The following is a 22,801-nucleotide window of genomic DNA, read 5'->3' on the forward strand; positions in this document are numbered from 1 at the left end:
TTATCTTTATTATCTAGCTTAATAAGCCTTATTTTATCTTGAACTAAATAAGAAAAGCATATAAAAAGGATAAGAGATTAATAAAAAAATTGGAGTTTTCTCCTCCCCAGCATACGGAAACTTTTTCTTTCTTGCCTGCAACTGACTGTACGTGGGTGTTCATCACAAATCAGACCACCATAAGTCAACGAGAACCAATCACTGGAATCAACAACATCAAGCTTAGCTTGCAAATCTTCTCGAGTTCTTCCCTTGTACAAAATATTCATTGAATTATATATACTTGTAAAAATTCAGAGTATTATTCATCCAAAAAGTAAAAAAGATGACAAAAAGGAATGGTGGTCTGGTTGTGGAGCTATGATCTGGGATATAGCATGAGCTATTTAAGCAGAATAAAGGGCCAGCCAGCTTTTGTGTGAAGAAAGCAGCCAACCACGAATAAAATAAAAGCCCATCAGTAGTAACAAAGTTAAATGCCCAAGCCCACTATTGGTATAATCAAATTACAAAAGACAAGAAAAAGCGTACTCCACTCCAGCTAAAAAACACAACAAAAGGCAAAAGCATCCAACGTAATTCATCGCCATCGGAAATCTTTACTCTTTAACGTTCACTGTGTCTCTCTGTCGCTCTCCTCTTCGCTTTCACCCTCTCAGTCTCTCGCTTTCAATAATGTCATTACCTCTAATCCCCACTCTACTCCTCCTATTCACGCTGTCATCAACAGCCACATCCCACTACTCCTCTTCTAACTTCTCGCCCTCCTCATCCGCCCCGTCGCAATCACCGACGCTCTCCGAGTGGCAACCCGCACGCGCCACCTTCTACGCGGCGTCGGACCCCCGGGACACGGTGGGCGGGGCGTGCGGCTTCGGGGACCTTAAGATGGCCGGGTACGGCATGGCCACAGTGGGGCTGAGCGAGACGCTCTTCGAGCGCGGGCAGATCTGCGGCGCGTGCTTTCAGCTGCGGTGCGTGGACGACCTGCGCTGGTGCATCCCGGGCACTTCCATCATCGTCACGGCCACCAACTTCTGTGCGCCCAATTACGGATTTACCCCCGACGGTGGGGGCCGCTGTAACCCTCCCAACAAGCACTTCGTCCTCCCCATTGATGCCTTTGAGAAGATCGCCATCTGGAAGGCCGGTAACATGCCCGTTCAGTACCGCAGGTACTCTCGCACCCTACCCTATCATTTTCCTCTCACAATAATGTGTGCGCGTGTTGAGAGTTTTTTAGGAGATTCGTTAAGATTAGCATGCGTCACAGAGACTTTGCGTGTGGTTGATTGTATGAGATTATCACCCAAATCTCTCATTTCCCACTTTGTCAGTGGCTGGTTGTCTTTGATTTTTGTCGGCTGCTACTTTACTCTTTCGTGTCCTGCTAGGCTGCTAACATGCGCAGCTGCACGTTCACACAACCTTTATACTACGTTCCGGCTTGGAAGGCGTTGCATTTGGTTTGCTAACCAGCCTTAACCTACGCGTACAGCCGTACTATAACTTCGTACTGTGTATTTCCTAGGTGTCAAAGTACAATTATGCCCCTTTTAACCAATAGGAGTCCTTTTTTGTCCCATAGTTTATCCGAACTTACCAGCGATTCCAATGTTTCCTAAAAGAGACGGAGGAAATAATCCTGAAGTAGTTGGTTGTTCTAAAAATGAGTAATTCTTTAGAGAAGCATGTTCCAACTATTTTTTTTTTTTCCATTTTAAACTGCTTCAACTTTATGTGTCAAGATTTGATGCCACTTGGTATTTTCCCGTTTTATGTTTGTGGCAGATTTATCATGTGTTGTTGAGCACTCCCGCACTATACAAAATGGCTAATTAAAATCTATTTTATTTATTTTAGTTAATAAATTTTAAAAAGATACTATACATGCGATTATCTATTATTTCTTTATATTATTTCTTAATCTTTCTTTATTTTTTTTTTCACCCAAAAAAAAGAAGAAGAAAGTCTATAGACGAAAGGAGCGATGAATAATTTAGTAGCTTGAAAAGTTGCAAAACCTCACACTTTGAAGTCTATAAAAAGCTCGTACATATTTCTGAAGTCATACATCATCATCAATACATAGGATTTTGATGCAAGCTCGCTGGGCACATGTCATTTTAAAGAAAACAAGTTCTGATGACATACATCATCTTGATCAACATTTCTGATTATATCTTCAATATTTTCATGATATATAACACTCATGTTATGTTCTGCACAAGCTTGCTGGAGCTTATCAATTGTAATATAACCGTATTCATCCCTGTCAAAGTATCGAAATATTGTTGCAGCAATATATTATCATCTATAAATTCCCCCATAGACATTAACATACATCAACATCGGGGGTTGGGGGGTGGGAAACGAACTCTAAATACTTCGTTTCACCCGTCCACACGATTGCATCGATTACATCTACATGCTCGTTAAATTTCTTGCCAAATAGAGGAACAAAAAACCTTGATCGGTAGCAGATCATTAAGATTGAACCACACTTACCAAAAATAGTAATATTTTCAACTTTCTCCGATTGACATCAAATTTTTACCACTGTGTAGATATCATCGACTAGATTGTGTCTACCAAAAAACTTCCGCAGAAACCAAAAAAAAAAAAAATAGCAACCACATCTATTGTATCAGCACTCAATGCTTGAAGGACCAGATCAGTCCTTCGAACTCCTTCCAACAAAAATGTGGCACTCATAATCCAAAATTCAATACTAAATACTTCCAACAAATTAATCCCAACATAATCAAAAAGTTTCCAAAGAAACAACTTAGAAATCAGTTTCTTTCCCCTTATCAGCTACGATCAACACCCAAAAAATACCTAGAAAATCGACCCACAAATCTTTTTTTGTTCACTCTCCCAAATCACTATATATACCAAAAATTATTCAACCAAAATTCAAAAAAAAAAACACAACAACCAACTCCCAATTGATTACACGGCATCAGAAATACCCAAACAATTATTACTCGTTCAATCCAAAGGTTACACCATCAAACTCAAGCAAAACCCAGCTATCTGCACATCCATTATAGATCCAAAAATCTCCCTAAATGCTCCAGCCATTTTCAGCTAAGACAGAACAACCCCTCATTTAGGAGAAAGGAGAGTGGATTTATTATGAAGGGAAATAGGCGTTGGGAAGGAACTGAGAGACAGAAAGAAACCATAAAAGAAAAAAAAAATAAATGATGGATCCGTGAACAGATGCGTTACACTGTTCACAGATCCAAGAAAAAAGGCATTTTACATTTTTCGGATGGGTGGGTTGTTTAGGAATTTGCTTAGCTATTCTAGCTAATAGTGGGAGATGCATAATCAATTGTGAATGCTCTTAGATTCTTATCTATTGATATATTTGCTATTTCATAATCTGAAAGTGGTTGATTAGATTCAGCATCAATACGTATTAGATCGAGAAGGTTCTTTATTCTATTTTTCTTACTTTCCAAATTGATAATTTGATATGTGCTCTTTGACAACTTGTTAACACATGTCAGTATGTGACTAAAGGGTGTTAATTTTTTTTAGTAGCCAATGTGGCTCTAATCATATAATGCTGACACGTGTAAACAAGTTATTCAAGCCGTGTAAAAGATTTTGTCGGCTATGTTTGTGTGCATAAATAACAGTGTGACTGTGTGTGTTGAGGGTTAAAGTTAGTTCTAAATATAGTTATGATAAGCACATCTGCATCAGCATTTGCCTTATTTATGTAAATTGGTTTTAATAGGATCAAGTGCCGAAAGGAAGGGGGGATTCGATTTAGCATCGATGGTTCAAATATCTTCATCTCAGTGCTGATCACAAATGTTGGTGGTGCTGGAGATGTAGTAGCAGTGAAGATCAAGGGTTCGAGAACTGGTTGGCTTCCAATGGGTCGGAATTGGGGGCAAAACTGGCATATAAATGCCGATTTAAGGAATCAACCTCTTTCCTTTGAGGTCACTAGCAGCGATGGTGTGACACTTGCGTCTTACAGCGTTGCTCCCAAAAATTGGAACTTTGGGCAAACCTTTGAAGGTAAGCAATTTCTCTCTTAAAGTCGCATGATGTTTTTTTGTCCTTGGATCGCAAATGTTGTGCTACAAAGATGTAAGGGAAAGCACATGTATTTGCGGAAATGTACGAGATAACAAATCAATCAATCTACTTCTGAAAAATCTTGATTTTTGTATATGTTTGGTAATTAACAGCCCAGACGGCTGACTGTATCATAATACTACTTTTATCATCGGGTGGACGTGCATATTTTGGAATTAAATTATCAAGTTGCAACATGATTGATCTGCAAACTGACGCTATACTACTTGACATATCAGGGTAGTCTTTGCAATTTCTTTTAGACAAAGTTTTCCTCTGATCTGGGTCGAAACAAATTCTATGAGACTAGAGTAGAATACAACCAGAAATAAGGCAATTTCTTCTTTATATTTTTGTCCGTTGGAGAGGCGTTGAGCTTGTGGGTAATGTTCCCTAAAATCCTCTTCCCGGTAGGGGGTTTGATCTCACGTCTCTTTAACAGCCTTGCATTGCACAGCTGCTTGTTAACAATGTGGGACATTATGCCAGAATTGAATGTTTCTAATATGCCTCTCACAAGCAAACTGAACTCTTGCTTAGCTCTCTGATTTTCGGTTAAAAATAAACTAGCCAAGCCATCCGACGTACTGAAAATTTTTTGCCCGTGAAAGAGAAGAGTAGGGTTTCGAATTTTCGATATAAATGGTTTTTGAACTATTTCATGAATCCTCATGTTGGGTGATGCGACTAAATTTGGTCTCTCAAGCTCAAAAATTGTTGGAGCCACAGCTAAAAAAGTTGAAACCCAAACAAATGGCAAGAAAGCTTTTGCTGGACTTATATCAGAGCAGAGAGTAGGATTTAATAGTTTTACTACGACCATTGAAGTCATGCAGCAATAGCTAGCAACCAGTAAGGGTCGAACATTTCACAAGAAGGGCAAGAATGGGAACCAGTGAAATCAAATGCAGTCGCGCCATCTCTCAACGGTCACAATGAAAAGCTAAAAAAGAGGACGTAAAATACACTTAACTTACTCGTCAACTAAATTCAACACGTCTAAAACAAGTTACAAACACGGGGCATATGAATCCTAATGGGCCATGTTGCTTCCAGTATTTTTTTTTTTTCAGAAAAGAAGGATGTAGAAAGAAATTTTTACTCCCATATTTTGGAGTGTATAAAATTACAGAAACAGATCTTATTATAGAGAAAAAAGAAGAGGAAGAAAAGTCATTATAGAGACCAGCTTCATCAACTCATCTCTTCCTTTCCTAGCCAAAAAAAAACAGATAAAAAACTATAGATATGACAACTGTAGATGGGTTCACCTTGTCTATGCTTCAATTCTCTCTAGAATTACCACTCAACTCACCTTATTCTTGTTCTGTCAACTAAAATCATGTCATCAGCAAAAAGAATATAAGACGAAAGCTCTTCCTGAGTGTTCATATGACATGAGGACAAAGAGGACATAATGTTCAATGCCAGCAATTCTCTGTGGAAAACCATATATATATATATATTCAGTTGACAGAGTGATTTACTGTCCAAAGTTCATCAGAAGAAAAAAGAAAAGAAAAGAAGTTTTAAAATGCATGTTTCTGCAAAATATATTGAATTGACACACGATATGTGCATATCAGGCCACATGCCAAGACCTAGGCTCAAAGGCAACAGTAGGATCATAAATTGGGTTCGCCTAACTATGCCAGATTCATCCTAACATTATTTAGCAAAAAATACAACAGACACAAAAATAAGCCATACACAAACTTGGTTGATCAAAATGACCTATCAACCACATAAAATACACTTTATGTCCCGCCAAGTCTCCCCCCACCCTTTTCTCTCTTTTCCCAAATCCTCAATTGAGGATGGGTCAGGTTTGAATTGGAGTCACGATAATAAGCAAATTCTAAGGAAAGCCAACGCCAATACTTTCTTCTTCTTTTTTTCTTTTCTTTTCTTTTCCTTCCAATGGAAGGTACTTTAGTTGATACAATATAGAAGGCACCCTTGAAAACTGGTTTGCAAGGAGAGGATGTCCAAGAACTTATATACACATGGTTAAAATTACACTTAAACTATGTGAGACACTTAAGATCGTAACATATCACCACACTTATGAATCCAACGTCCACGGCGGCCCACTCTATCCTATAAGTCGCTCCATTTGTGACTCGAATCTGTGACGTGGTGCCTAGCTCTGATACCAAATGATACAAACCTCAGTAGTTCTCACCTTTAAAAACCGGCTTGTAAGGAGATCTGATCAGCTAAACACCTCATCACCAGAGGGAAAAGGAGTCCGACTCAAACCACAATAGACTTCAAAACAGGATCAACCTAAAACCAACACTATTGCTATTCATAAACTATAATTCTAGCAGCTGGCAAATTTGTTTCAAACTCGCCCTTCAAATGAAGCAGACTCAGTTTGAGGCATTCCAATTTAATTACAAACAGGATTCAGATATCAGGTTCAAACTCACCCTTCAAATGAAGCAGACTCAGTTTGAGGCATTCCAATTTTAACAGTATGCAAGGGACCAAACCAACTATTCCTAGCTCAATCAATCATATTGCCAGTAAGCTGTACAGTGACAAATCAATAATGATGAACATGCTAATACAGTTTCCAAGTCACTTGCGCAAAGACTGTTATTACAAGAATAAACAGCCACAACATCAATGCTCATGTACCTTTAACATCCTGTTAAACACCAAGCAGTCCTAGAGAGACAGAAAGGCAACCCTAAATGCAAATACTCTTGGACCACGCAGGCAAGACAATAAATAATCTTCATCTTAGCTATGAACTGCAAAAAAAAAAAGAAAAAAAAAGAAGAAGAAGAAGCAGGTATATGCTAATCATACATAACTTTGGAATTGATTCACAATCAAAATTGCATGTGAGACATTACAAGTCCTATCAGTATCCAATCTTCACAATGAACAAGAGAAAATGAATTTCAATATGTGATTACTATATCGCCAAAAAAATAAAAAAATAAAAAAGTTTCTGCTCCTAAGTTAATCAGAATCAATTTGGCAAAAGTCAATAAAGATGGAAGATTAGAGGGGAGAACTCAACCTCTCACAAGGATCAAAATCCTTGATGAATATATGTTGGGTCATCAAATGACTTAATCAATCTCCTTCCTTCAAAGCCTCTGATGAGACTGAATGAGCAATGCATTGAGCATGATATGAAGAGCAGCCTCGTAAACAGCCCCATCATAGTGCATCCCATCCTCCGTACACCTCACCCCACAATTCCAACTCAACGATTGTATATCCAGCAACAACAGCGGCCCACCGGACCGCATCAATAGCTTGCTACTCCGAAGTGCCTCGTCGTAAGCGACCCGCATTGCGTCGGTCATCCTCGCCCTCTTTTCCTCCGTATTCAGCATCGAGTTTATCAGCGTGGGAATCCCAATCCAGAACAAATGCGGCGATCGGACCGATGCCGACCCCGCCACCGGCCCATCGACACCTAATTCCGGCGGAATGGGCAACAAGGACACCACCGAACTTCTCAACCGCTCTAACCCAACACCGTAATCCGAGGCGTTCGTGAAATGAAGCATGTGCCACAGTCCCGAACCCATGACCAACACATCTGGGTAGTTTCGATTACGCTTGAAACCAACAACCAAATCGGTCAAATTGGTCACGTAAGGAGCCCAAACGAAATCCAACTTCATACCAATCTCACCCGCCATGATCTGATAATCGCTGTGCCGCTTGAACAAATCGGCCTTGACCGAGTCCGTGCGCTTGGAACCCAAAACCAATTGGAGCAACGAGAGCGCGAGCAGCCTCGCCTGGGAGTCCCCCGCTACGACGACCCAGGAGCCGTTGAGCAAATCGGAGGTGTCGGGCGGGGCGAGCTTCTGGAAGCCACACGCGGAAACGGGTCGCGAGGGGGACCAGTCCCAGGACCTATCGCGGGAACGCCAAACTACGTCGTGGAGGAGGGAGAGGCAGGAGACGCGGGAGTCGAAGACGACGAAGGAGGAGACGGAGGAGGCGAGGTCGGAGATGGAGGGGAAGTAGGGGGTGAGGTGGACGCCGACGGCGAGGGTGATGAAGAGGGCGCCGCTGAAGAAGAGCATCTTGTTGCGGCTGAGGTGCCACCCGGCCATTCCCATGGGCACGAAGAGCACCACGCACGCCGCCATCACGCCCAGCTGCACCGCTCCCAACATCTTTTTTTTTTTTTGTTCTTTTTTCTTTAATTGGTATCTTTTGGATCTCTCTGCGCAGTGCAGGCTAGCAAAGAGGCTTCAAGTATTCATTTGCTGGTTCTTCTTCTTGTCGTTGTTGTTGTAGCATTGGTTTGGGCTGAGCCAGAGAATTTTGATTATGGGTGGGTGTGGGGGGTTTTTATGTTTAATTAAGTTTAATTGGCTTGTGAATTAAGGCATTTGTTTCTCTTCTGATAGGAATGTGACAACAGCAGCACCCCGTCTGTACGTGAAAGTGAAAGATTCAAAGATTTCGATTCAATGAGAGGAACGGCCCAGACAAATGGGGTTCTGGTTCACGTTGGGAACGGTGGCTCACGTTAGTGGTTGCCGTGTATGTTTGCTACCGTGCGCCGGATGCCTCGCCGCTTCTTTTTGTTCTTTCCGGTGGGGCGGTTTTTGGTAAATTCGCATTTTCGGCTGTTTTGCGGTAACTCATACCAAATTACTACTAAAGACGGCGATTCCGGCTGTTAATTAAGTGGTAACTCATACAAAAGTACTGATAGCAGATGATGGGTGATACAGGCTTAAATAAACAAGTTACATCGAAGTAAAAGCCTGAGTCTTATTCGAAAGTGCAACTCACTCTCAAACTCAATTTTCCCATTGTCTTCCACCAACCCAACACCACCCTCCTTCTCCAATCAACACAACCCATAACGTGGGAACGAATACTATAAATAATAAAGAAAATTTATTTCAATCTAATGGTCATGGCGAACATGTCCATCACATCATTTAAAAGCTTTAAATGGTACAATTTTAAATTACAGGACACCATATATATATATATATATATATATATATATATACCATCCGGGAAATGAATTTAAGATTGCTGTATTTAAATGGTATCTGCACGTCGGGATCACCTCAAACATAAGGCTTGCCCGAGGCTCAGTTGCCCCTAACGCAACAATCATGCCTTCCAAACACTGGATAGGCACACAAGCCTACCCCACTGGTATTTACGAAAAATATGTGCGACTTTGTACAGCAATCTCGCTTTCCAAATGCTCATTAGCTACTACCAGCATAAGGAAAGAAGAATTTTCCACCGTTTTGGTTGGAATAACTGTTCGACAACGAAAATGGCTAACAAGAGTAATCAAAATTTCAGACCTTTAAAGCACATTTGAATTTTTACAAAGTGCTATAAAGCTACTTTTTTACAAGAGAAAATGAGTCAGACGACACCTTTAAACCAATAATGCATGACCGACCCAAAAGCCTCTACAATGGAAACAACATTTTCCACTACATTTGGAAGCTCTACCACTGTCTTCCTCCTAATGTTTTTGTATCATATCCCCTCACTCCACGAGCAGCTTCAGTCACTCCACATCAATCTATCTACGACATATCCCGAAACCTGGCGAGCGCCTTCTTATGAATGAGAGTCTTGTAACTATCCCCAGCCTGCACCTCAAGGCTAGGATCAACTTTTTTCTGCTGACTACCAAGTCCTGCTCGTCTATCCACGGCTTGTGCCTGGACTGGCTCTACCATTCCATTTCCATCCTTCCCTAATCCCTGCACACCAGAGGAATACCAAAAGAAGAAAAACACAATCCCCAGAGCATAAATGTCAGAATCCTGCAGAATTATTGTACCAAAGAAGAACCAAATGGCCACTGGTATCATTCAAATGTTGAGGTGACTATAAGTTATAAACAATTACCAAGACACCGTGTCTTATACAAAGTCCACGGTTACAAACAAATGGGGAGGGAAAAAGAAAAAGAAAAAGGCTAGTACCTAGAATAAAGAGATGTTTGGACATATGAAAGAAATTTTTTTCAGGGTATGATGATGTCTACATCAACTGCTTTTTATAAAAAAACAAAAGGAATTCTTTCTTTCTAATAAGTAGATCAAATTCCACTGCTCGACCAGCAGAAAGAATAACCATTTCAATTAAACATTTGAATGGGCATTTCAGTTATATATAACTACAAGATCAACAGATCGTATTATTCAAAGTGCAAAGAAGGAAATGATACCAAGCCTTCATGCCAGCCCATGTTACGGAGCATCCGGTTGCCAACATTGCTCTCATCAATCGCTTTGTCTGCAGTAATCACCTCATAACTGTTGATATTAGCATCTCCAAATGCACGCCCTCCACCAACACCAGGGGGGAAAGGCATTGAATCCATAGAACCCTTCCTCAATGCAACATCTCGATCTTGGATGTTCACCAACAGTAAACAAACGGATTTCTCAGAAATCAATACAGAGAGAGAGAGAGAAGTAAATGGACCATAAAGTTGGATAACTAAATTGGTAAATAAAAACAACAAACATTTGGCATATATCCTGAGGTCAGGGTTGATTACAGAAGCATAACATTTCCAAACATATTGGAGCATTATTCTATGTGCTAGATCCATAATCATTTACAGTTATAAAAATTTATAATATGAGCATGTAAGACAGGATCAAAGGTGCCATTAAAAGACAAATTGCTGAACAAAGCTTACTTGAATCACCAAATCCCAGATTAGATAGATCGTCTCCAAGAGAAGATGAACCATACAAGTTCCTTCGCTCAGCAGCACGATCCCTATAGGTAGTTTGAGATTGCTCCTTGTGAACGGCAGCTGGATTAAGTGGCATTTCAGAAAACCTCCTCTTGCCACTCACGGCAACGCCAGGTGGTGTGTAGGTACCCAATGCAGATGCGTCTGTTTTAAATGGAGTTGCAACCGAAGGTATATCTGCATTTACTGAAAAAGATAAACCAGCAGAACTTGCGACGACAGTTGGAGTTGAAACTACACCAGATGATCCTGAAGACATGGTTTCTGATCTCACTGTAGCTCTTCCAGAACCCCTAATGACCCCCATCACAGTCCCCCCTAAGCTGTTGCTCACAGGCCTTGGCTTGACCGGAGACTCCGAACCAACAGATTGGGCTGCAGAGGCTGTGGTGGGAGCTCCTGAGCTGGACGTAAAATTATCTTTTGTTGATGTTGCATCAGTCTTAAACTTGCTCTTTGTGGATTGTCCAACAGAAAAAGGTCTATCATCGGCTGACCCAGATGGTTGATTGTCATCAAGAGCCACACGAGTTGCTTGCCCTTCATGACTCCTTTGCTTCCACATTGACAATACATTATTCATTTTCTTCTTATTAGCCAGAATACTGCTCTTCGAAGCGAGTTTTATCTCTTTTGACTTCTCCTTCTCTTTCTTCTCTGCAGCTATTGCTGCTGTTGCTGCAGCTTGTACTGCATCCGGTAATGAGGCAGCCTTCTCAACTGATGTTACAGTAATAGCTGGTGCAGAGATGACTACTTTTCTATTACTCGAACCATCTGATGCCTTTGGGAGCTCAGATTGGTTACCAGGTGTTTTGTTGTCATTCTGATCAGTGCAAGGGATGTACTGCTGAGTTTGGTGGTCATATGAATACCAGATCCCACCGTTACCATCATAATAAAGACCTGCATGTGGCAAAACATATAAGAGAATCAAGACAGGCTAAATTCCAAAATGCAACCTGAGAGAGAACTTCTACTAAAAAAATCATATTATTAGCATACATATTGGAATATGTTTGCAACTCTCCAGATAATAATGATCCAGTACATCAGAAAATTATAAATCACAGGTACCACATATGTCTGAAGTTGGATAGGGACATTTCGAGGTTGATTGAAAGAAGTCAATAAGTAACCAAATAAAAATTATATTCCATAGTCTCATTCCTTTTTAAGAAACATAATACAAATAGCGACTAGTTATCAGAAGCACTTGGTCCCAGATGATCATTTCTGATACGTATTAATAACACAATAAAGATGAGCCTGGATATTCTGCAATAAATTCTCCCTCTATTTCCATATATACTCGCTGCTAACAAACAGCAATTTACATTACCCAACCACATAGCATGGACACTTGTAAATTGAATTGTGACTCTCAAACCCCAAGTCAAACAAGACATTCCATCATGTGAATGTTGTGTCCTAGACAGACAAATAGCTTCTAAATAAATTCTTTAATATCATTGAGGCAACTTATTTGTGCCTTAACATGATCAGGCACTTCTTAAAACTGTGTATGCATGGCGAAAGGACAACAAACTACACGCTCCAGATAGAAGAAATAACTGTGACAGAATAAGGAATCTAGAGATCATAGCTGAATAAGGCAAAAGGAGTGACTTTTCTTAAGTTGCTCCACTAATAACAACATAAAACCTATAAAGTAAGCAGCAATTGTTGCAGAAAAATAGTTGAGCATCTTCAAGAGTGGTCCACAGATTCGAAACAAGAAAATTCTGTTGGAACTACTCTGTACATGTGTGTGCATGTCTGAATTTTATTTTACTTTTAAGTAATTGACCCCAAGAGGAGGGGGAAGGGAAGATTTGAATTGAATGTATATGCATATAAATGACTTTGTGCATGTCCACGCGTGCGCACATAGAGAGGACATGCATACACATACACAGAGAAAATCATTAGATATGACATTGGCTGGACATTAGACTATGACTTGAAAAAATGCATTCCATGTAGCAGCCAAGTTGACCGATCCATTCAGAGTAAATGACGCCCAAAAAACAAGGGAAAATTTCACCTAAACATAATCAGCTTTTACCCCATTTTGTTTACAATGTCTGCAAAATGATTCAGATTAGACAGCTTCAACATAATGCAGTTATAAAAAATATGAACCTGTATTTCCATCATAGTAGAACCCAGAAGCAGCATCATAGTAATAACCAGACGCCTCATCCCATATAAATCCAGATTGCGGAGCCGAACCATCATTTTGAACTGCAACCTTCCCACCAGTTTGCTCCTTCCCACTGGTTGATTGTTTGTCATCTGGGTTATATTCTTTTGGTGCCCATCCAACAGCATCATACTGAAAGGCCAGAAAGAAAGGAGAACAAGAATGCAATCCCATTAAAGTCAATTATATAAGATTACAGAATCAGCAGCAACTAGAAAAGACAACATATGGTACTAAATAATAAATGCCTATAATGAGTTGCAGGCAGATTATACGCCCCTGTGGAGGAATTCTCTCAATTCGATTGCATAGAAATCAAGCCGAAATACAGGACAATGTTGGTATTCATTAGAAGGGATAAGTTAACATAAAAAAGACCTGCAGCTCAAGCATCAAGCCATATGCTGCAAGATTTCTAAGATTAATGCTTGAAAAAGATTATGTTAGTTTCGAAAGGAAGGGAAGGGTAGATAACACCGCATTTGAAGTTAGATTATAACTGTTAGAAACTTGTTATAATTTTTTTTTTTGATAAGTAATTTAAAATTCAATAAAAAGCGCAGAGGGGCGCAACCCTAATACACGGGAAGTATACAAGAGAGCCCCTAAACAGTAGGAACAACTAATAAATTAAGAAAGTCTACAAAAGTAGAAACACCTAGGTGGCAAATATGGGGTGCTATCCATAGATATATCGTGTTAAGAAGACGCTTCCTTAAAACTACCATAACAGTCTCGACATCTTCAAAAAGCCTCGCATTCCGCTCCCTCCAAATGCTCCACAACACACAGTGAGGAACTAAACGCCAAACATTTTTTGCTAGACCATGTCCTCGAGAAGCACCCCACGTAGTCAACAAACCCAGCACCGATTGTGGCATGACCCATTCAATTCCAAATAAGGAAAACATAAAACTCCAAAGCTCACGGGCGGTGTCGCAATGAAGTAACAGATGATCAATAGACTCCCCCTTCTTTTTACACATACAACACCACTCAATAACCACAATATTCCTCTTCCGTAGATTGTCATGAGTTAAAATTTTACCTAAAGCTGCAGACCATACAAAGAATGCCACCCTTGTCGGAGCCTTAGCACACCATATATTCTTCCACGGGAAAGATGGACCTTCTTTCCTACTAAGTGCTTCATAATATGACCTTACTTCAAAATAGCTCCTTGTAGAGAGATTCCACACTAACTTGTCACCCTCTCCTTGTCGAATCGGAGTGGAGTACATCCGCTCGAAGAAAGAGAGCACCATCTCCATCTCCCAGTCCTGGAGTTGCCGAGTAAAGAGGACATTCCAATGAATATTGCCATTATGAACCGCCATGTTATCTACCACCATTGCCGTTTTGTTCCTCACAAGACTATACAGAACTGGAAAACAAAGCTTCAAAGGTCTCTCCCCACACCACCTATCATGCCAGAAACTGATATATGACCCATCCCCTACCACAAACCGAACATAATTGCAAAACTTCTCCCACCCTTTCCTGATATATTTCCAAACCCCTACTCCATAGGAACCCGACACCTCAATAGAGCACCACCCACCCTTTAGGCTCCCAAATTTGGCATTAATCACCATACGCCATAACGCCTCTCTCTCCCTACCATATCTCCACAACCATTTACCCAAAAGAGCTTGGTTAAACTGGCTGAGGTTGTGAACTCCCAACCCACCTGCCTGCAACGGAGTACATACCCTGTTCCATTTCACTAAATGCAATTTGGCCTCATCCCCTATGCCACTCCATAGGAATAGAAACTTGTTATAATTATAAACCTCTCTGAGGTAATCCACAGATATGAACTTAACACTTACCTTTTGAATCGCATATTAAAAAGAGTAAACAAAGATAAAAATCAATGAAAAAAATTGTATTTTATAGGATATTCTATATGCGCCTCTACCATGTGATAAGACAGAACACTGCATGGCCAATTGCCCCAAGTATCCACCCTTTCGTTTTGTTTCCCTCTTACAAACAAAAGAGAAATAATAACATGCCTATAAAAGGTAAGACCACTTATGTGGTAAGTCCTTAAATTAAAAAAAGAAAAGAAAAAAGAATTAACTCCTGCAGTGCTCAGTGCTTTAGGAAAAATTAGCACCTTCCTTCACTATTCACCAAGTTTGATATTCCTCTCTAAATAGTGTTTCAAAACAAAATACTCCATTTGTCCCAAAATAAATGATGTGATATTAATGAAAATGTAAAAATATAGCGATCTTCCTAGAATTTCATTTATCTTATACTAGAGATGGCACAACTTTTGATAAGAATCTTATTTGCTTTTTGATAAAAGACGAGAGAATATAAGAAATTAAAGTGTGAACTTCCACTTTTGAAAACTTTCATAATTTTTTGGAAGAAAAGCACATAATCTATTTTGGAATAGAGAGAGTACATTTCTTTCCACATGTTTATATGTAATTGGTCCACTAAAAACTAATATTTATGCTAGAAACATAATTTATAAATCACATAAAAAAACCAATCTATCCAACAATTTCAAGCGATAAAACTAAGTTTACAACCTATTAAATCAGAAAAAAAAAAGGAAGGAAAAAGATATTAAATAGTGCAAATACATAGATTATCAACTTATGGAGGATTTATGGTACTTGAAAAATATTTTTTCTGAATGATTCACTCAATTTCAGACTTTGAATATTTAGAAAATTATTCAGTAATTTAGTCCGTGAAGGTGAGTTCTAGCCCTATATTATAGTCTTTGTACCTCTTTCTTCTACCAAATAGATTTTACAAAAATACAAGATGAAATAAGGAATGTGTTCAAAAGCATAAGATCGAAGAAAAACTGGTAAATCTTATTCAAAATCAGGAAAATAACGAAGAAGAAGGAAAAAAAAAACTAAGTTGTAGAACTGTGAGAAGTCCAATTTATTTCCCTTTAATGCTCTTCCACTTGTCTCCTCTGTAACCATTTAGTACAATTATCGTAAAACCCAAAAACCAATAATCCTTCTCCATTACCTGGCTCCACCTATGTGTCCTACTTCCTGATCCAATTTATGACAAGTTGAGTCTTATTTTATGTGTTAGGGTCTTTTTCTTTCCACAGGTTTCAACTTAGTTTAGGAGTCCTTTTAGATTACTTTACTGTTTTACCAAGGAATCCTAATCTGTGTTGCAAAAGGTTTAGCAATGGCCTATATAAAGGCCTCTATATAATCTCTAAAATGCATAGAACAAGTTCAATAAAAATCCATCAGCTTTCTTAAAGCTTTTAGGTGTGATTGCCTTCTCCTTCATAGCTATGATTGTTTAGGAAACCTATATGTGATCGCACGGGGTTCATCTTTTCTTTTCTCCTTCAATTCACTGTCTTAATACTAAACAGCCATCAAATTCCTTCAAAATTCAATCTCTTTTATAACCCAACTAACCATTAGTCCTTAACTTCAAACCCTATCCAAGAAGTCTTCAAGAAATTACAAAGAAATCTAAAAATCGAATAAAAAACTGGTAAAATCACGTAATAGCTTAACATATTAATAAACAAATAGATACTATAAAAGAAACTAAAAATAAACAAACACATGCACACACGTACAAACAAACACACACACACCTACATATGTATATATAAAGCACCTGTTGAGCAAATGTTGCTGCCTCAATTGCAGCAGCAGCAAGGCTACTTGACTGGCCAGATGTGCCTGATCCTGGACCGAGGATACTTTTTGCATATGCCACCCTCAAGATCTGCCCATTTTTTTCAAGTGTTGTTCCATTAGTTGCTTCAAGAGCTTTGGTCGCATCCTCCACCTACAAAAAATGAAATCTACTGTTCTAGCTCCAATCAAAAAACTTCCTGGCAACAACCATACCATAATTCATGTTTCCTTTCATCCCATATGGAGGATAAAATCTTAGAAAATTCTTTTTCTCCTTTTTTTTTTGGTGGGGGGGGGTTAACTACAATTTCTACAAGCCTTTCCGTGGAATGGAGTGCCCAAAGTACCTTTAAAATGAAATCTCTGTTTTACAAATCAGAAGGACCGAGAGTAAAGCTCTCCACAACTTTATAAGGTCAAAAATAATCTCCAGGAGCCACAACATCATGATTTTGTTGACTTTAACAACCTCAACAGGTAATGCAATGGAAGCAATTTATTATTAATAAGCTTCATTCATTTTTTTTTTCCCTTCCTAGCTAACCCAAAAGGAAAAATCCAGATAGTGCTCCATCTCAATTATCATCGATTTTGAATGAAAATTTCCATTTGATTCTCCATTCAAACCATCAAAAAAATTTATTTATTTATTCTTTTTTTGGACTGAACAAAATTTAGTTCGTTTAACACTAGCCTAAAGCACATGCAGTGCCTGAACAGTAATCATTTTAACTACATGGTTGAAAGCACAATTGCATATTCCAAGTACCAAAATAAGAATATAAGCAAAATTAGCAAAAAGAAGAAAATAAGCAATTACTTAATCAAGTTGAGCCACACATTTAACCAGACAATTTAACAGTGCTTCCACCATTCAGTTTAACAACTTGCAAGGTTCCCTTTTAAGTTTTTTCCCTGACAACATAACACCTAAAGAACCCCATGAACACCACCTTCGTTTTATTAAAATCCATCTTAAAATAGGGTCAAAACATGTAGTAAATTTAAATTTAGAATCTATAAGCGTATCCAAAATTTATATTTGTGAGTTCTATACTACAATAGCACGTGTGTTTGCCATTTGGGAAAAGCAAAAATTGAAACCATGCTTCAAACATGAATAAAGGGCAAGGTTAACACATTCAATTGGGCTCAACCACTAACAACGAAATCAACATACCGAATGAAAATGTACAAATGCAAATCCCCTTGAGACGTGAGTAAATTTGTCTCTGACAAGACGAAGGTCCTGCAAATTAATATCAATAAAACTCATGAGCAAGTGCTAAAGGGGACTGATGTTAAGAGGAAGGGGAATGCAGCCTCATTGTTTTAAAAAAAAATTGGAGTAAACAAAACCTTTAAATTATTTTCTCAGCATTTCCATACCTTGATTGGAGCATGTTTTGAAAATTCATAACGAAGCATTTCCTCATCAGCATTTTCATCCAATCCACGAACAACCAAAACATGAGTAGGACCTGAATACATATAAATTACATCAACTTATATGTTGCAGCATATAATGAAATCAAACACCTGCCAGCTCAAAGCAACAAGTACCAACCTGCCTCCAATCCTTTCTTTCCTAATGGTGTTGGATTTGATAAAGAAATATCAGCTGGGGGAGCATCATCACTGCGCGGCTCATTACACTGCAGCAAAGGGAAGAAAATGAAACAACAAATGAAATCTAAATTAAAATTTCAAACACTAAAGCTTTGTAATACACAAGCCTCAATTTTCCACATTTTATCATTAGTTCATGCCTCATATATCAGCTCTGTCCGGCAGAACTTAGTAACACTAATTAGGTTCAATAAACCACCAGGAAAAAGATAGATGAAACTGCAACATAATAAAGCTGACGATTTTTTTTTTTTTAATGAATAACATGATAAAGCTACAAACTGGTCCTGCACATGCATACGAGGCCCAAGCAAAAAAGGAACATAAAAGGCCCCAAAAAATAAATCATCAGAAAATAATAGATAGCTGACAATCTCCTGAAATGCAGGTCCACCCATGAAGGAAAGTGTGCTCACCTATTGAATATAGCGAGCATTGGACCATCATACTACATAGGTAGACTAGTTATAGAGCTAGAGTGTGATTCAGTATTCTGCCAGATAAAGCTGACTCTTTGCAGAAAAATATTCTTTCATCACCATAAACCAAGTAAATAAATACGGTGATAAAATGCAAACATAAAAAAGAAAAAAGAAACCTGGAAGCAAGATGTCCGCCGGGCAAAATTGACACAGCCACAAGAGTTGCACATCCAATCAGATGGTACTGTAATGCCTTTATGGTTAAAGTGACCTGATTTCACAGCATTCTCTTGACCAAACGGTCCACCTGCCCCACCAGTTGGCTTACTACTGCAACACAAAACCGTTCACCAAGTATACTTGCAACAACAAATAAACCATAGAATTGGCATGGATTTAAGATATATAAACTATAACTTTTATCACAATAAAATAATACTAATGGCAAATATGTTCCACTTCAACTGACATGACCATAGTAAAATTAAACTTCATCCAGATTTCACCGTCTTATCTAAAAAAGTGATTTTTCGATTCGCAACTATGATATTAACACAGAATGAATAAGCCTACAAACAACAAGCACAAAAAGTATAGAACACAATCTCATAAGATGGAATAACAAGAACTAAATGACGATTGTAGGAAAAACTACCTGTACTCAAAAAAAAGCTTCCTTCCATCCACAACAAGACCATCATCACCAATCTTGTCCATCATTGAACGCGCTGCTCCCTGTTCCAGAACAATCAGTTTCCATATAAACATTCATTTTAAACAAAATAAATAAAAATTAACAAGTTAAACATAAGAGGTACCACAGAAGGAAAATCAATAAAAGCAAATCCACGCGAGATCCCTGAGTTTCGCTCTTTGATCACACGGACATGACGAAGGGGTCCCCATTCAGCCTAATAGTCACACAAACATTAGTTTTTGTCAAAGAAATAAAACAGTAGTATTCAGAGCCAAATTATCAAAACATTACAAGGATCTGGTACAAATCTTCCTCAGTCGTCTTCTGTGAGAGGCCCTTCACAACAATGGTGGCAGATGGGGCCTACAAGGAAACATTATTCTCATTGAAGCCATCTATCATGCAATAAATAAGAGAGACGATACATCGAATACCAAAATACATGTTAACAGTTAAAGCATACCACAGCATACTGCTCACGATGACGCTTCTCTTCACGCTCCCTTCGCTTATCAGTCCTCTCATGCCGATCATCATCGTAGCTGTCCTCTCGATGACTTCGACCATGGCTTCGACTGCGAGGGGACCTCGATCTAGGACGATCATCATGCCCCCGGGACCGGGAGCGTTCATGTCTTTTATGCGGACTCGGATCTCTTTCCCGACTCAAACATCTCTTATCACGGGATTCACGCCGCCTCCAATTACCATCTCTCCTACTGCCTCTTTCATAATCAGAATCATAACTATGCCGACCATAGTTATAATCCCTGTCACGGCTATCCTCCCTGTTTTGATGGGAGAGGCGGGACCTATAGTCATAATCATCATACACATAATCATCACGTTCACGTTCACGTCCCCCAAACCTACCAGGCCTGTCCAATTCATGATCACGATAGTTATCAATACTACGATAGCCATCCCCAAACTTATCAAATTCCTGAATTGCATCGATCTCATGATCCCGAAAGGTATCCATCTCATGGTATGAATTAATGTATGATTTCTCATGTCGCCTAGATTCCCTATCAAGTGGGTAGTCCTCTTCATAACTTCTTCTCCTTGATGGCGGCCAGAGCCCAATAGCAGGAGGTGGTGGTGGATAGTTCTCCCTATCCAAAACGTCACGATGGAAGGCATTTCTTGGGTAAACATCATCTCTTGAATATCTTTCATCTAAAAACCTCCTATCATCATAGGAAGCACCAACCCTGCCAAAATAACATAAAATGGGATGCAAGAGAAAAGATAAAATGTGATATAACAAACTCCATATAAAAGAACCACAAAACAATTGGTCAATATCAATAAACAAAAAAAAAAAAAAAAAAAAAACCTTGCACAATCGCACATCAAATAAATACCATTAAAACTAACCAATTAAGTTATTTATATTTTTAACTGATCTCCTATACCTACGAGTACTAAATTACCCTGGTGATGATGATAAGCAACTGTCAGCACTCACCGGAAGTTTGGCTCATTTACCGCACCATAACCCTCCAGAGCCTGTGAATTCAAGAGAATAAGCTATGTCAGCCACAAATAATCAATCATGATATGAGCTTAGGCAAATCCAGTCCATATCCTCACTGCCCCACAGCTTTCCCTCATTTTTCTTTAGGGATGAGATGCCCAAAAAAAAAATGGACAATCACATGTGCCCTAATAATTTCTTGTTTTATCATCCCATATAGGTGATTATTAAGGAGGAAACCACAATTACGCTGTTATTATCCCATCCTTGCTGAACACCATAGCGACCAGGATCCATTTCTTGCAAGCAATACCCCCGTCAGCGTCACCCCCTGCAAGGCTCTTGGTGATCGTTCAGAAGATTCAGGAGCAGAATGTATGAAAACCTCTCCTGTAATATATGCACAAACAGAAACAGTTATGCCATGATGAACCAAGAACCAGTAACTCCCATGAGTTGACCTTGGCCCCTCTTTCATAACTGGAATCCTCAAAATCAAACCCTTTCCACAAATTCAGTAACATCCATCTTCGAATTCTCTTATCACACAAAACAGAGGAAGGTCTTGATTGTAGAAACCATCGTCTAATAAATCATGAATACTATCCAAAGTGACGCACAGAAGGATATCAATCTTGAAAAATCAAATCCTAAACCAAATGTCAGATAAACACATATTTCACAACTTAGCAATCAACATCTGTAGCAGAAAAGGATAATTTTCTTTCCATCTTTTTCTGCTTATCATGAGGAAACACATACAAAATAGTACCTTTAAAACATGAAAATGCTTTCAACACAAGATGGGTCATACCGTCTTTGCTTGGTTCCTCCACTGAGCTACTAATTTCTCAGTTGACAATGCATCTACGAGCAGTTACAAAACTTTTGATGTGCGATTTTTAGGAGACCTTTTTCTATCCAGCTAAAACAAAACTCTCATGCTACAAATTTAAAACCAATCATAGAACTGATTACGAGAGAAAAAATTATAAAAATGTGGTATTCGAAGAAATTATGAGTGTATAATTCACGTATATGTGTTTATAACATCTTTGGGGAATCAAATTAAGATTGCGAAACAGTTACGAGAGAAGATGAATGAAAACCCGAGAAATTGAGTCTCAAGAAAATCAGAAGAAAAAAAGAAGAAGAAGAAGAGCGTATTCAACAAAGAAGCCATGGAATTATTGAACAAAAATTGATTTATCAGTGAATCTGTAAAAGGACGAAAACCCTAATTCGCGAAGAAGAAGATGAAGAAGACTCAGGTACATACCAGGAGGACGTGCGTTTGTGGGTCGGATCCGATCCGATCCGATCTAGGTTCGTCTATCTTCTCCTTTTTTTTCTTCTTCTTCCTCTTCCTCTTGTTGATTTCGCTGTTTCTAGGGTTTTATTTTCTCAGTCTCTTGACTCTGTTGCCACGACTTTTCCAACCAAACATCCCCCTGCTTTGGTTTTGGGAGAGATAGAAGTTAAAATTGGACAACTTTTTGGATACTACATTTATTTTGAGGTTTGTTTAGCAAAAAATATATTTTTAAAGGTTTTAGAGTGCGCTTGCTTTTGCTTTACGCTTTCGCATATCAAAATTGATATTTTTAGACAAAATCACCAAAACAAATATCATTTTACATTTGCATTTTTAAAAATTTAAAATTTAAAAATGTTCATTTTCAAATTATAAGTAAAGATATACGTTTTAAAAAAAAAATGCATAATTTTAAATATTAATTACGGTTTTGTTAAACGCTTAATTCCGTTTTAAAAATCACATTTTTAAATCACATATTTTTAAAATCACAAACACAAATAAATCAAAAAAATACTTAACCCAGGGAGTGATTAGTCGAAGTTAAGTTGAT

General features: G+C 38.7%; 3 protein-coding genes across 4 annotated transcripts; 1 reads left to right on the top strand and 2 right to left on the bottom strand.

Annotated features, from left to right (window-relative positions):
- The first annotated feature begins 526 nt into the window (after window positions 1-526).
- Window positions 527-4,301, top strand: LOC133859473 (expansin-A13). The gene is made up of 2 exons (XM_062294884.1): window positions 527-1,175; window positions 3,755-4,301. The coding sequence occupies exons 1-2, from the start codon at window positions 676-678 to the stop codon at window positions 4,062-4,064; spliced, it is 810 nt and encodes a 269-aa protein (XP_062150868.1). The 5' UTR covers window positions 527-675; the 3' UTR covers window positions 4,065-4,301.
- A 2,607-nt stretch (window positions 4,302-6,908) lies between these two features.
- Window positions 6,909-8,535, bottom strand: LOC133860805 (protein ALTERED XYLOGLUCAN 9). Its single transcript, XM_062296430.1, has one exon. The coding sequence runs from the start codon at window positions 8,259-8,261 to the stop codon at window positions 7,212-7,214; it is 1,050 nt and encodes a 349-aa protein (XP_062152414.1). The 5' UTR covers window positions 8,262-8,535; the 3' UTR covers window positions 6,909-7,211.
- A 690-nt stretch (window positions 8,536-9,225) lies between these two features.
- On the bottom strand, window positions 9,226-22,435 carry LOC133859472 (SUPPRESSOR OF ABI3-5). 2 transcript variants are annotated; one of them, XM_062294883.1, is made up of 16 exons: window positions 22,213-22,435; window positions 21,183-21,323; window positions 20,925-20,965; window positions 19,917-20,667; window positions 19,745-19,816; window positions 19,575-19,667; window positions 19,412-19,491; window positions 18,933-19,083; window positions 18,273-18,360; window positions 18,095-18,186; window positions 17,886-17,954; window positions 16,683-16,856; window positions 12,992-13,184; window positions 10,787-11,752; window positions 10,307-10,491; window positions 9,226-9,836 (listed from the first exon to the last, which is right to left on the bottom strand). In XM_062294883.1, the coding sequence occupies exons 2-16, from the start codon at window positions 21,228-21,230 to the stop codon at window positions 9,657-9,659; spliced, it is 3,183 nt and encodes a 1,060-aa protein (XP_062150867.1). In that variant the 5' UTR covers window positions 21,231-21,323; window positions 22,213-22,435; the 3' UTR covers window positions 9,226-9,656. The 2 variants fall into 2 exon arrangements, with proteins under 2 accessions (XP_062150867.1, XP_062150866.1); XM_062294882.1 differs by having other exon boundaries at window positions 18,933-19,086.
- Window positions 22,436-22,801: the final 366 nt, after the last annotated feature.

The sequence above is a fragment of the Alnus glutinosa genome, chromosome 2 (assembly GCF_958979055.1).
Source record: "Alnus glutinosa chromosome 2, dhAlnGlut1.1, whole genome shotgun sequence".
In the NCBI taxonomy this organism is placed as follows: domain Eukaryota; kingdom Viridiplantae; phylum Streptophyta; class Magnoliopsida; order Fagales; family Betulaceae; genus Alnus; species Alnus glutinosa.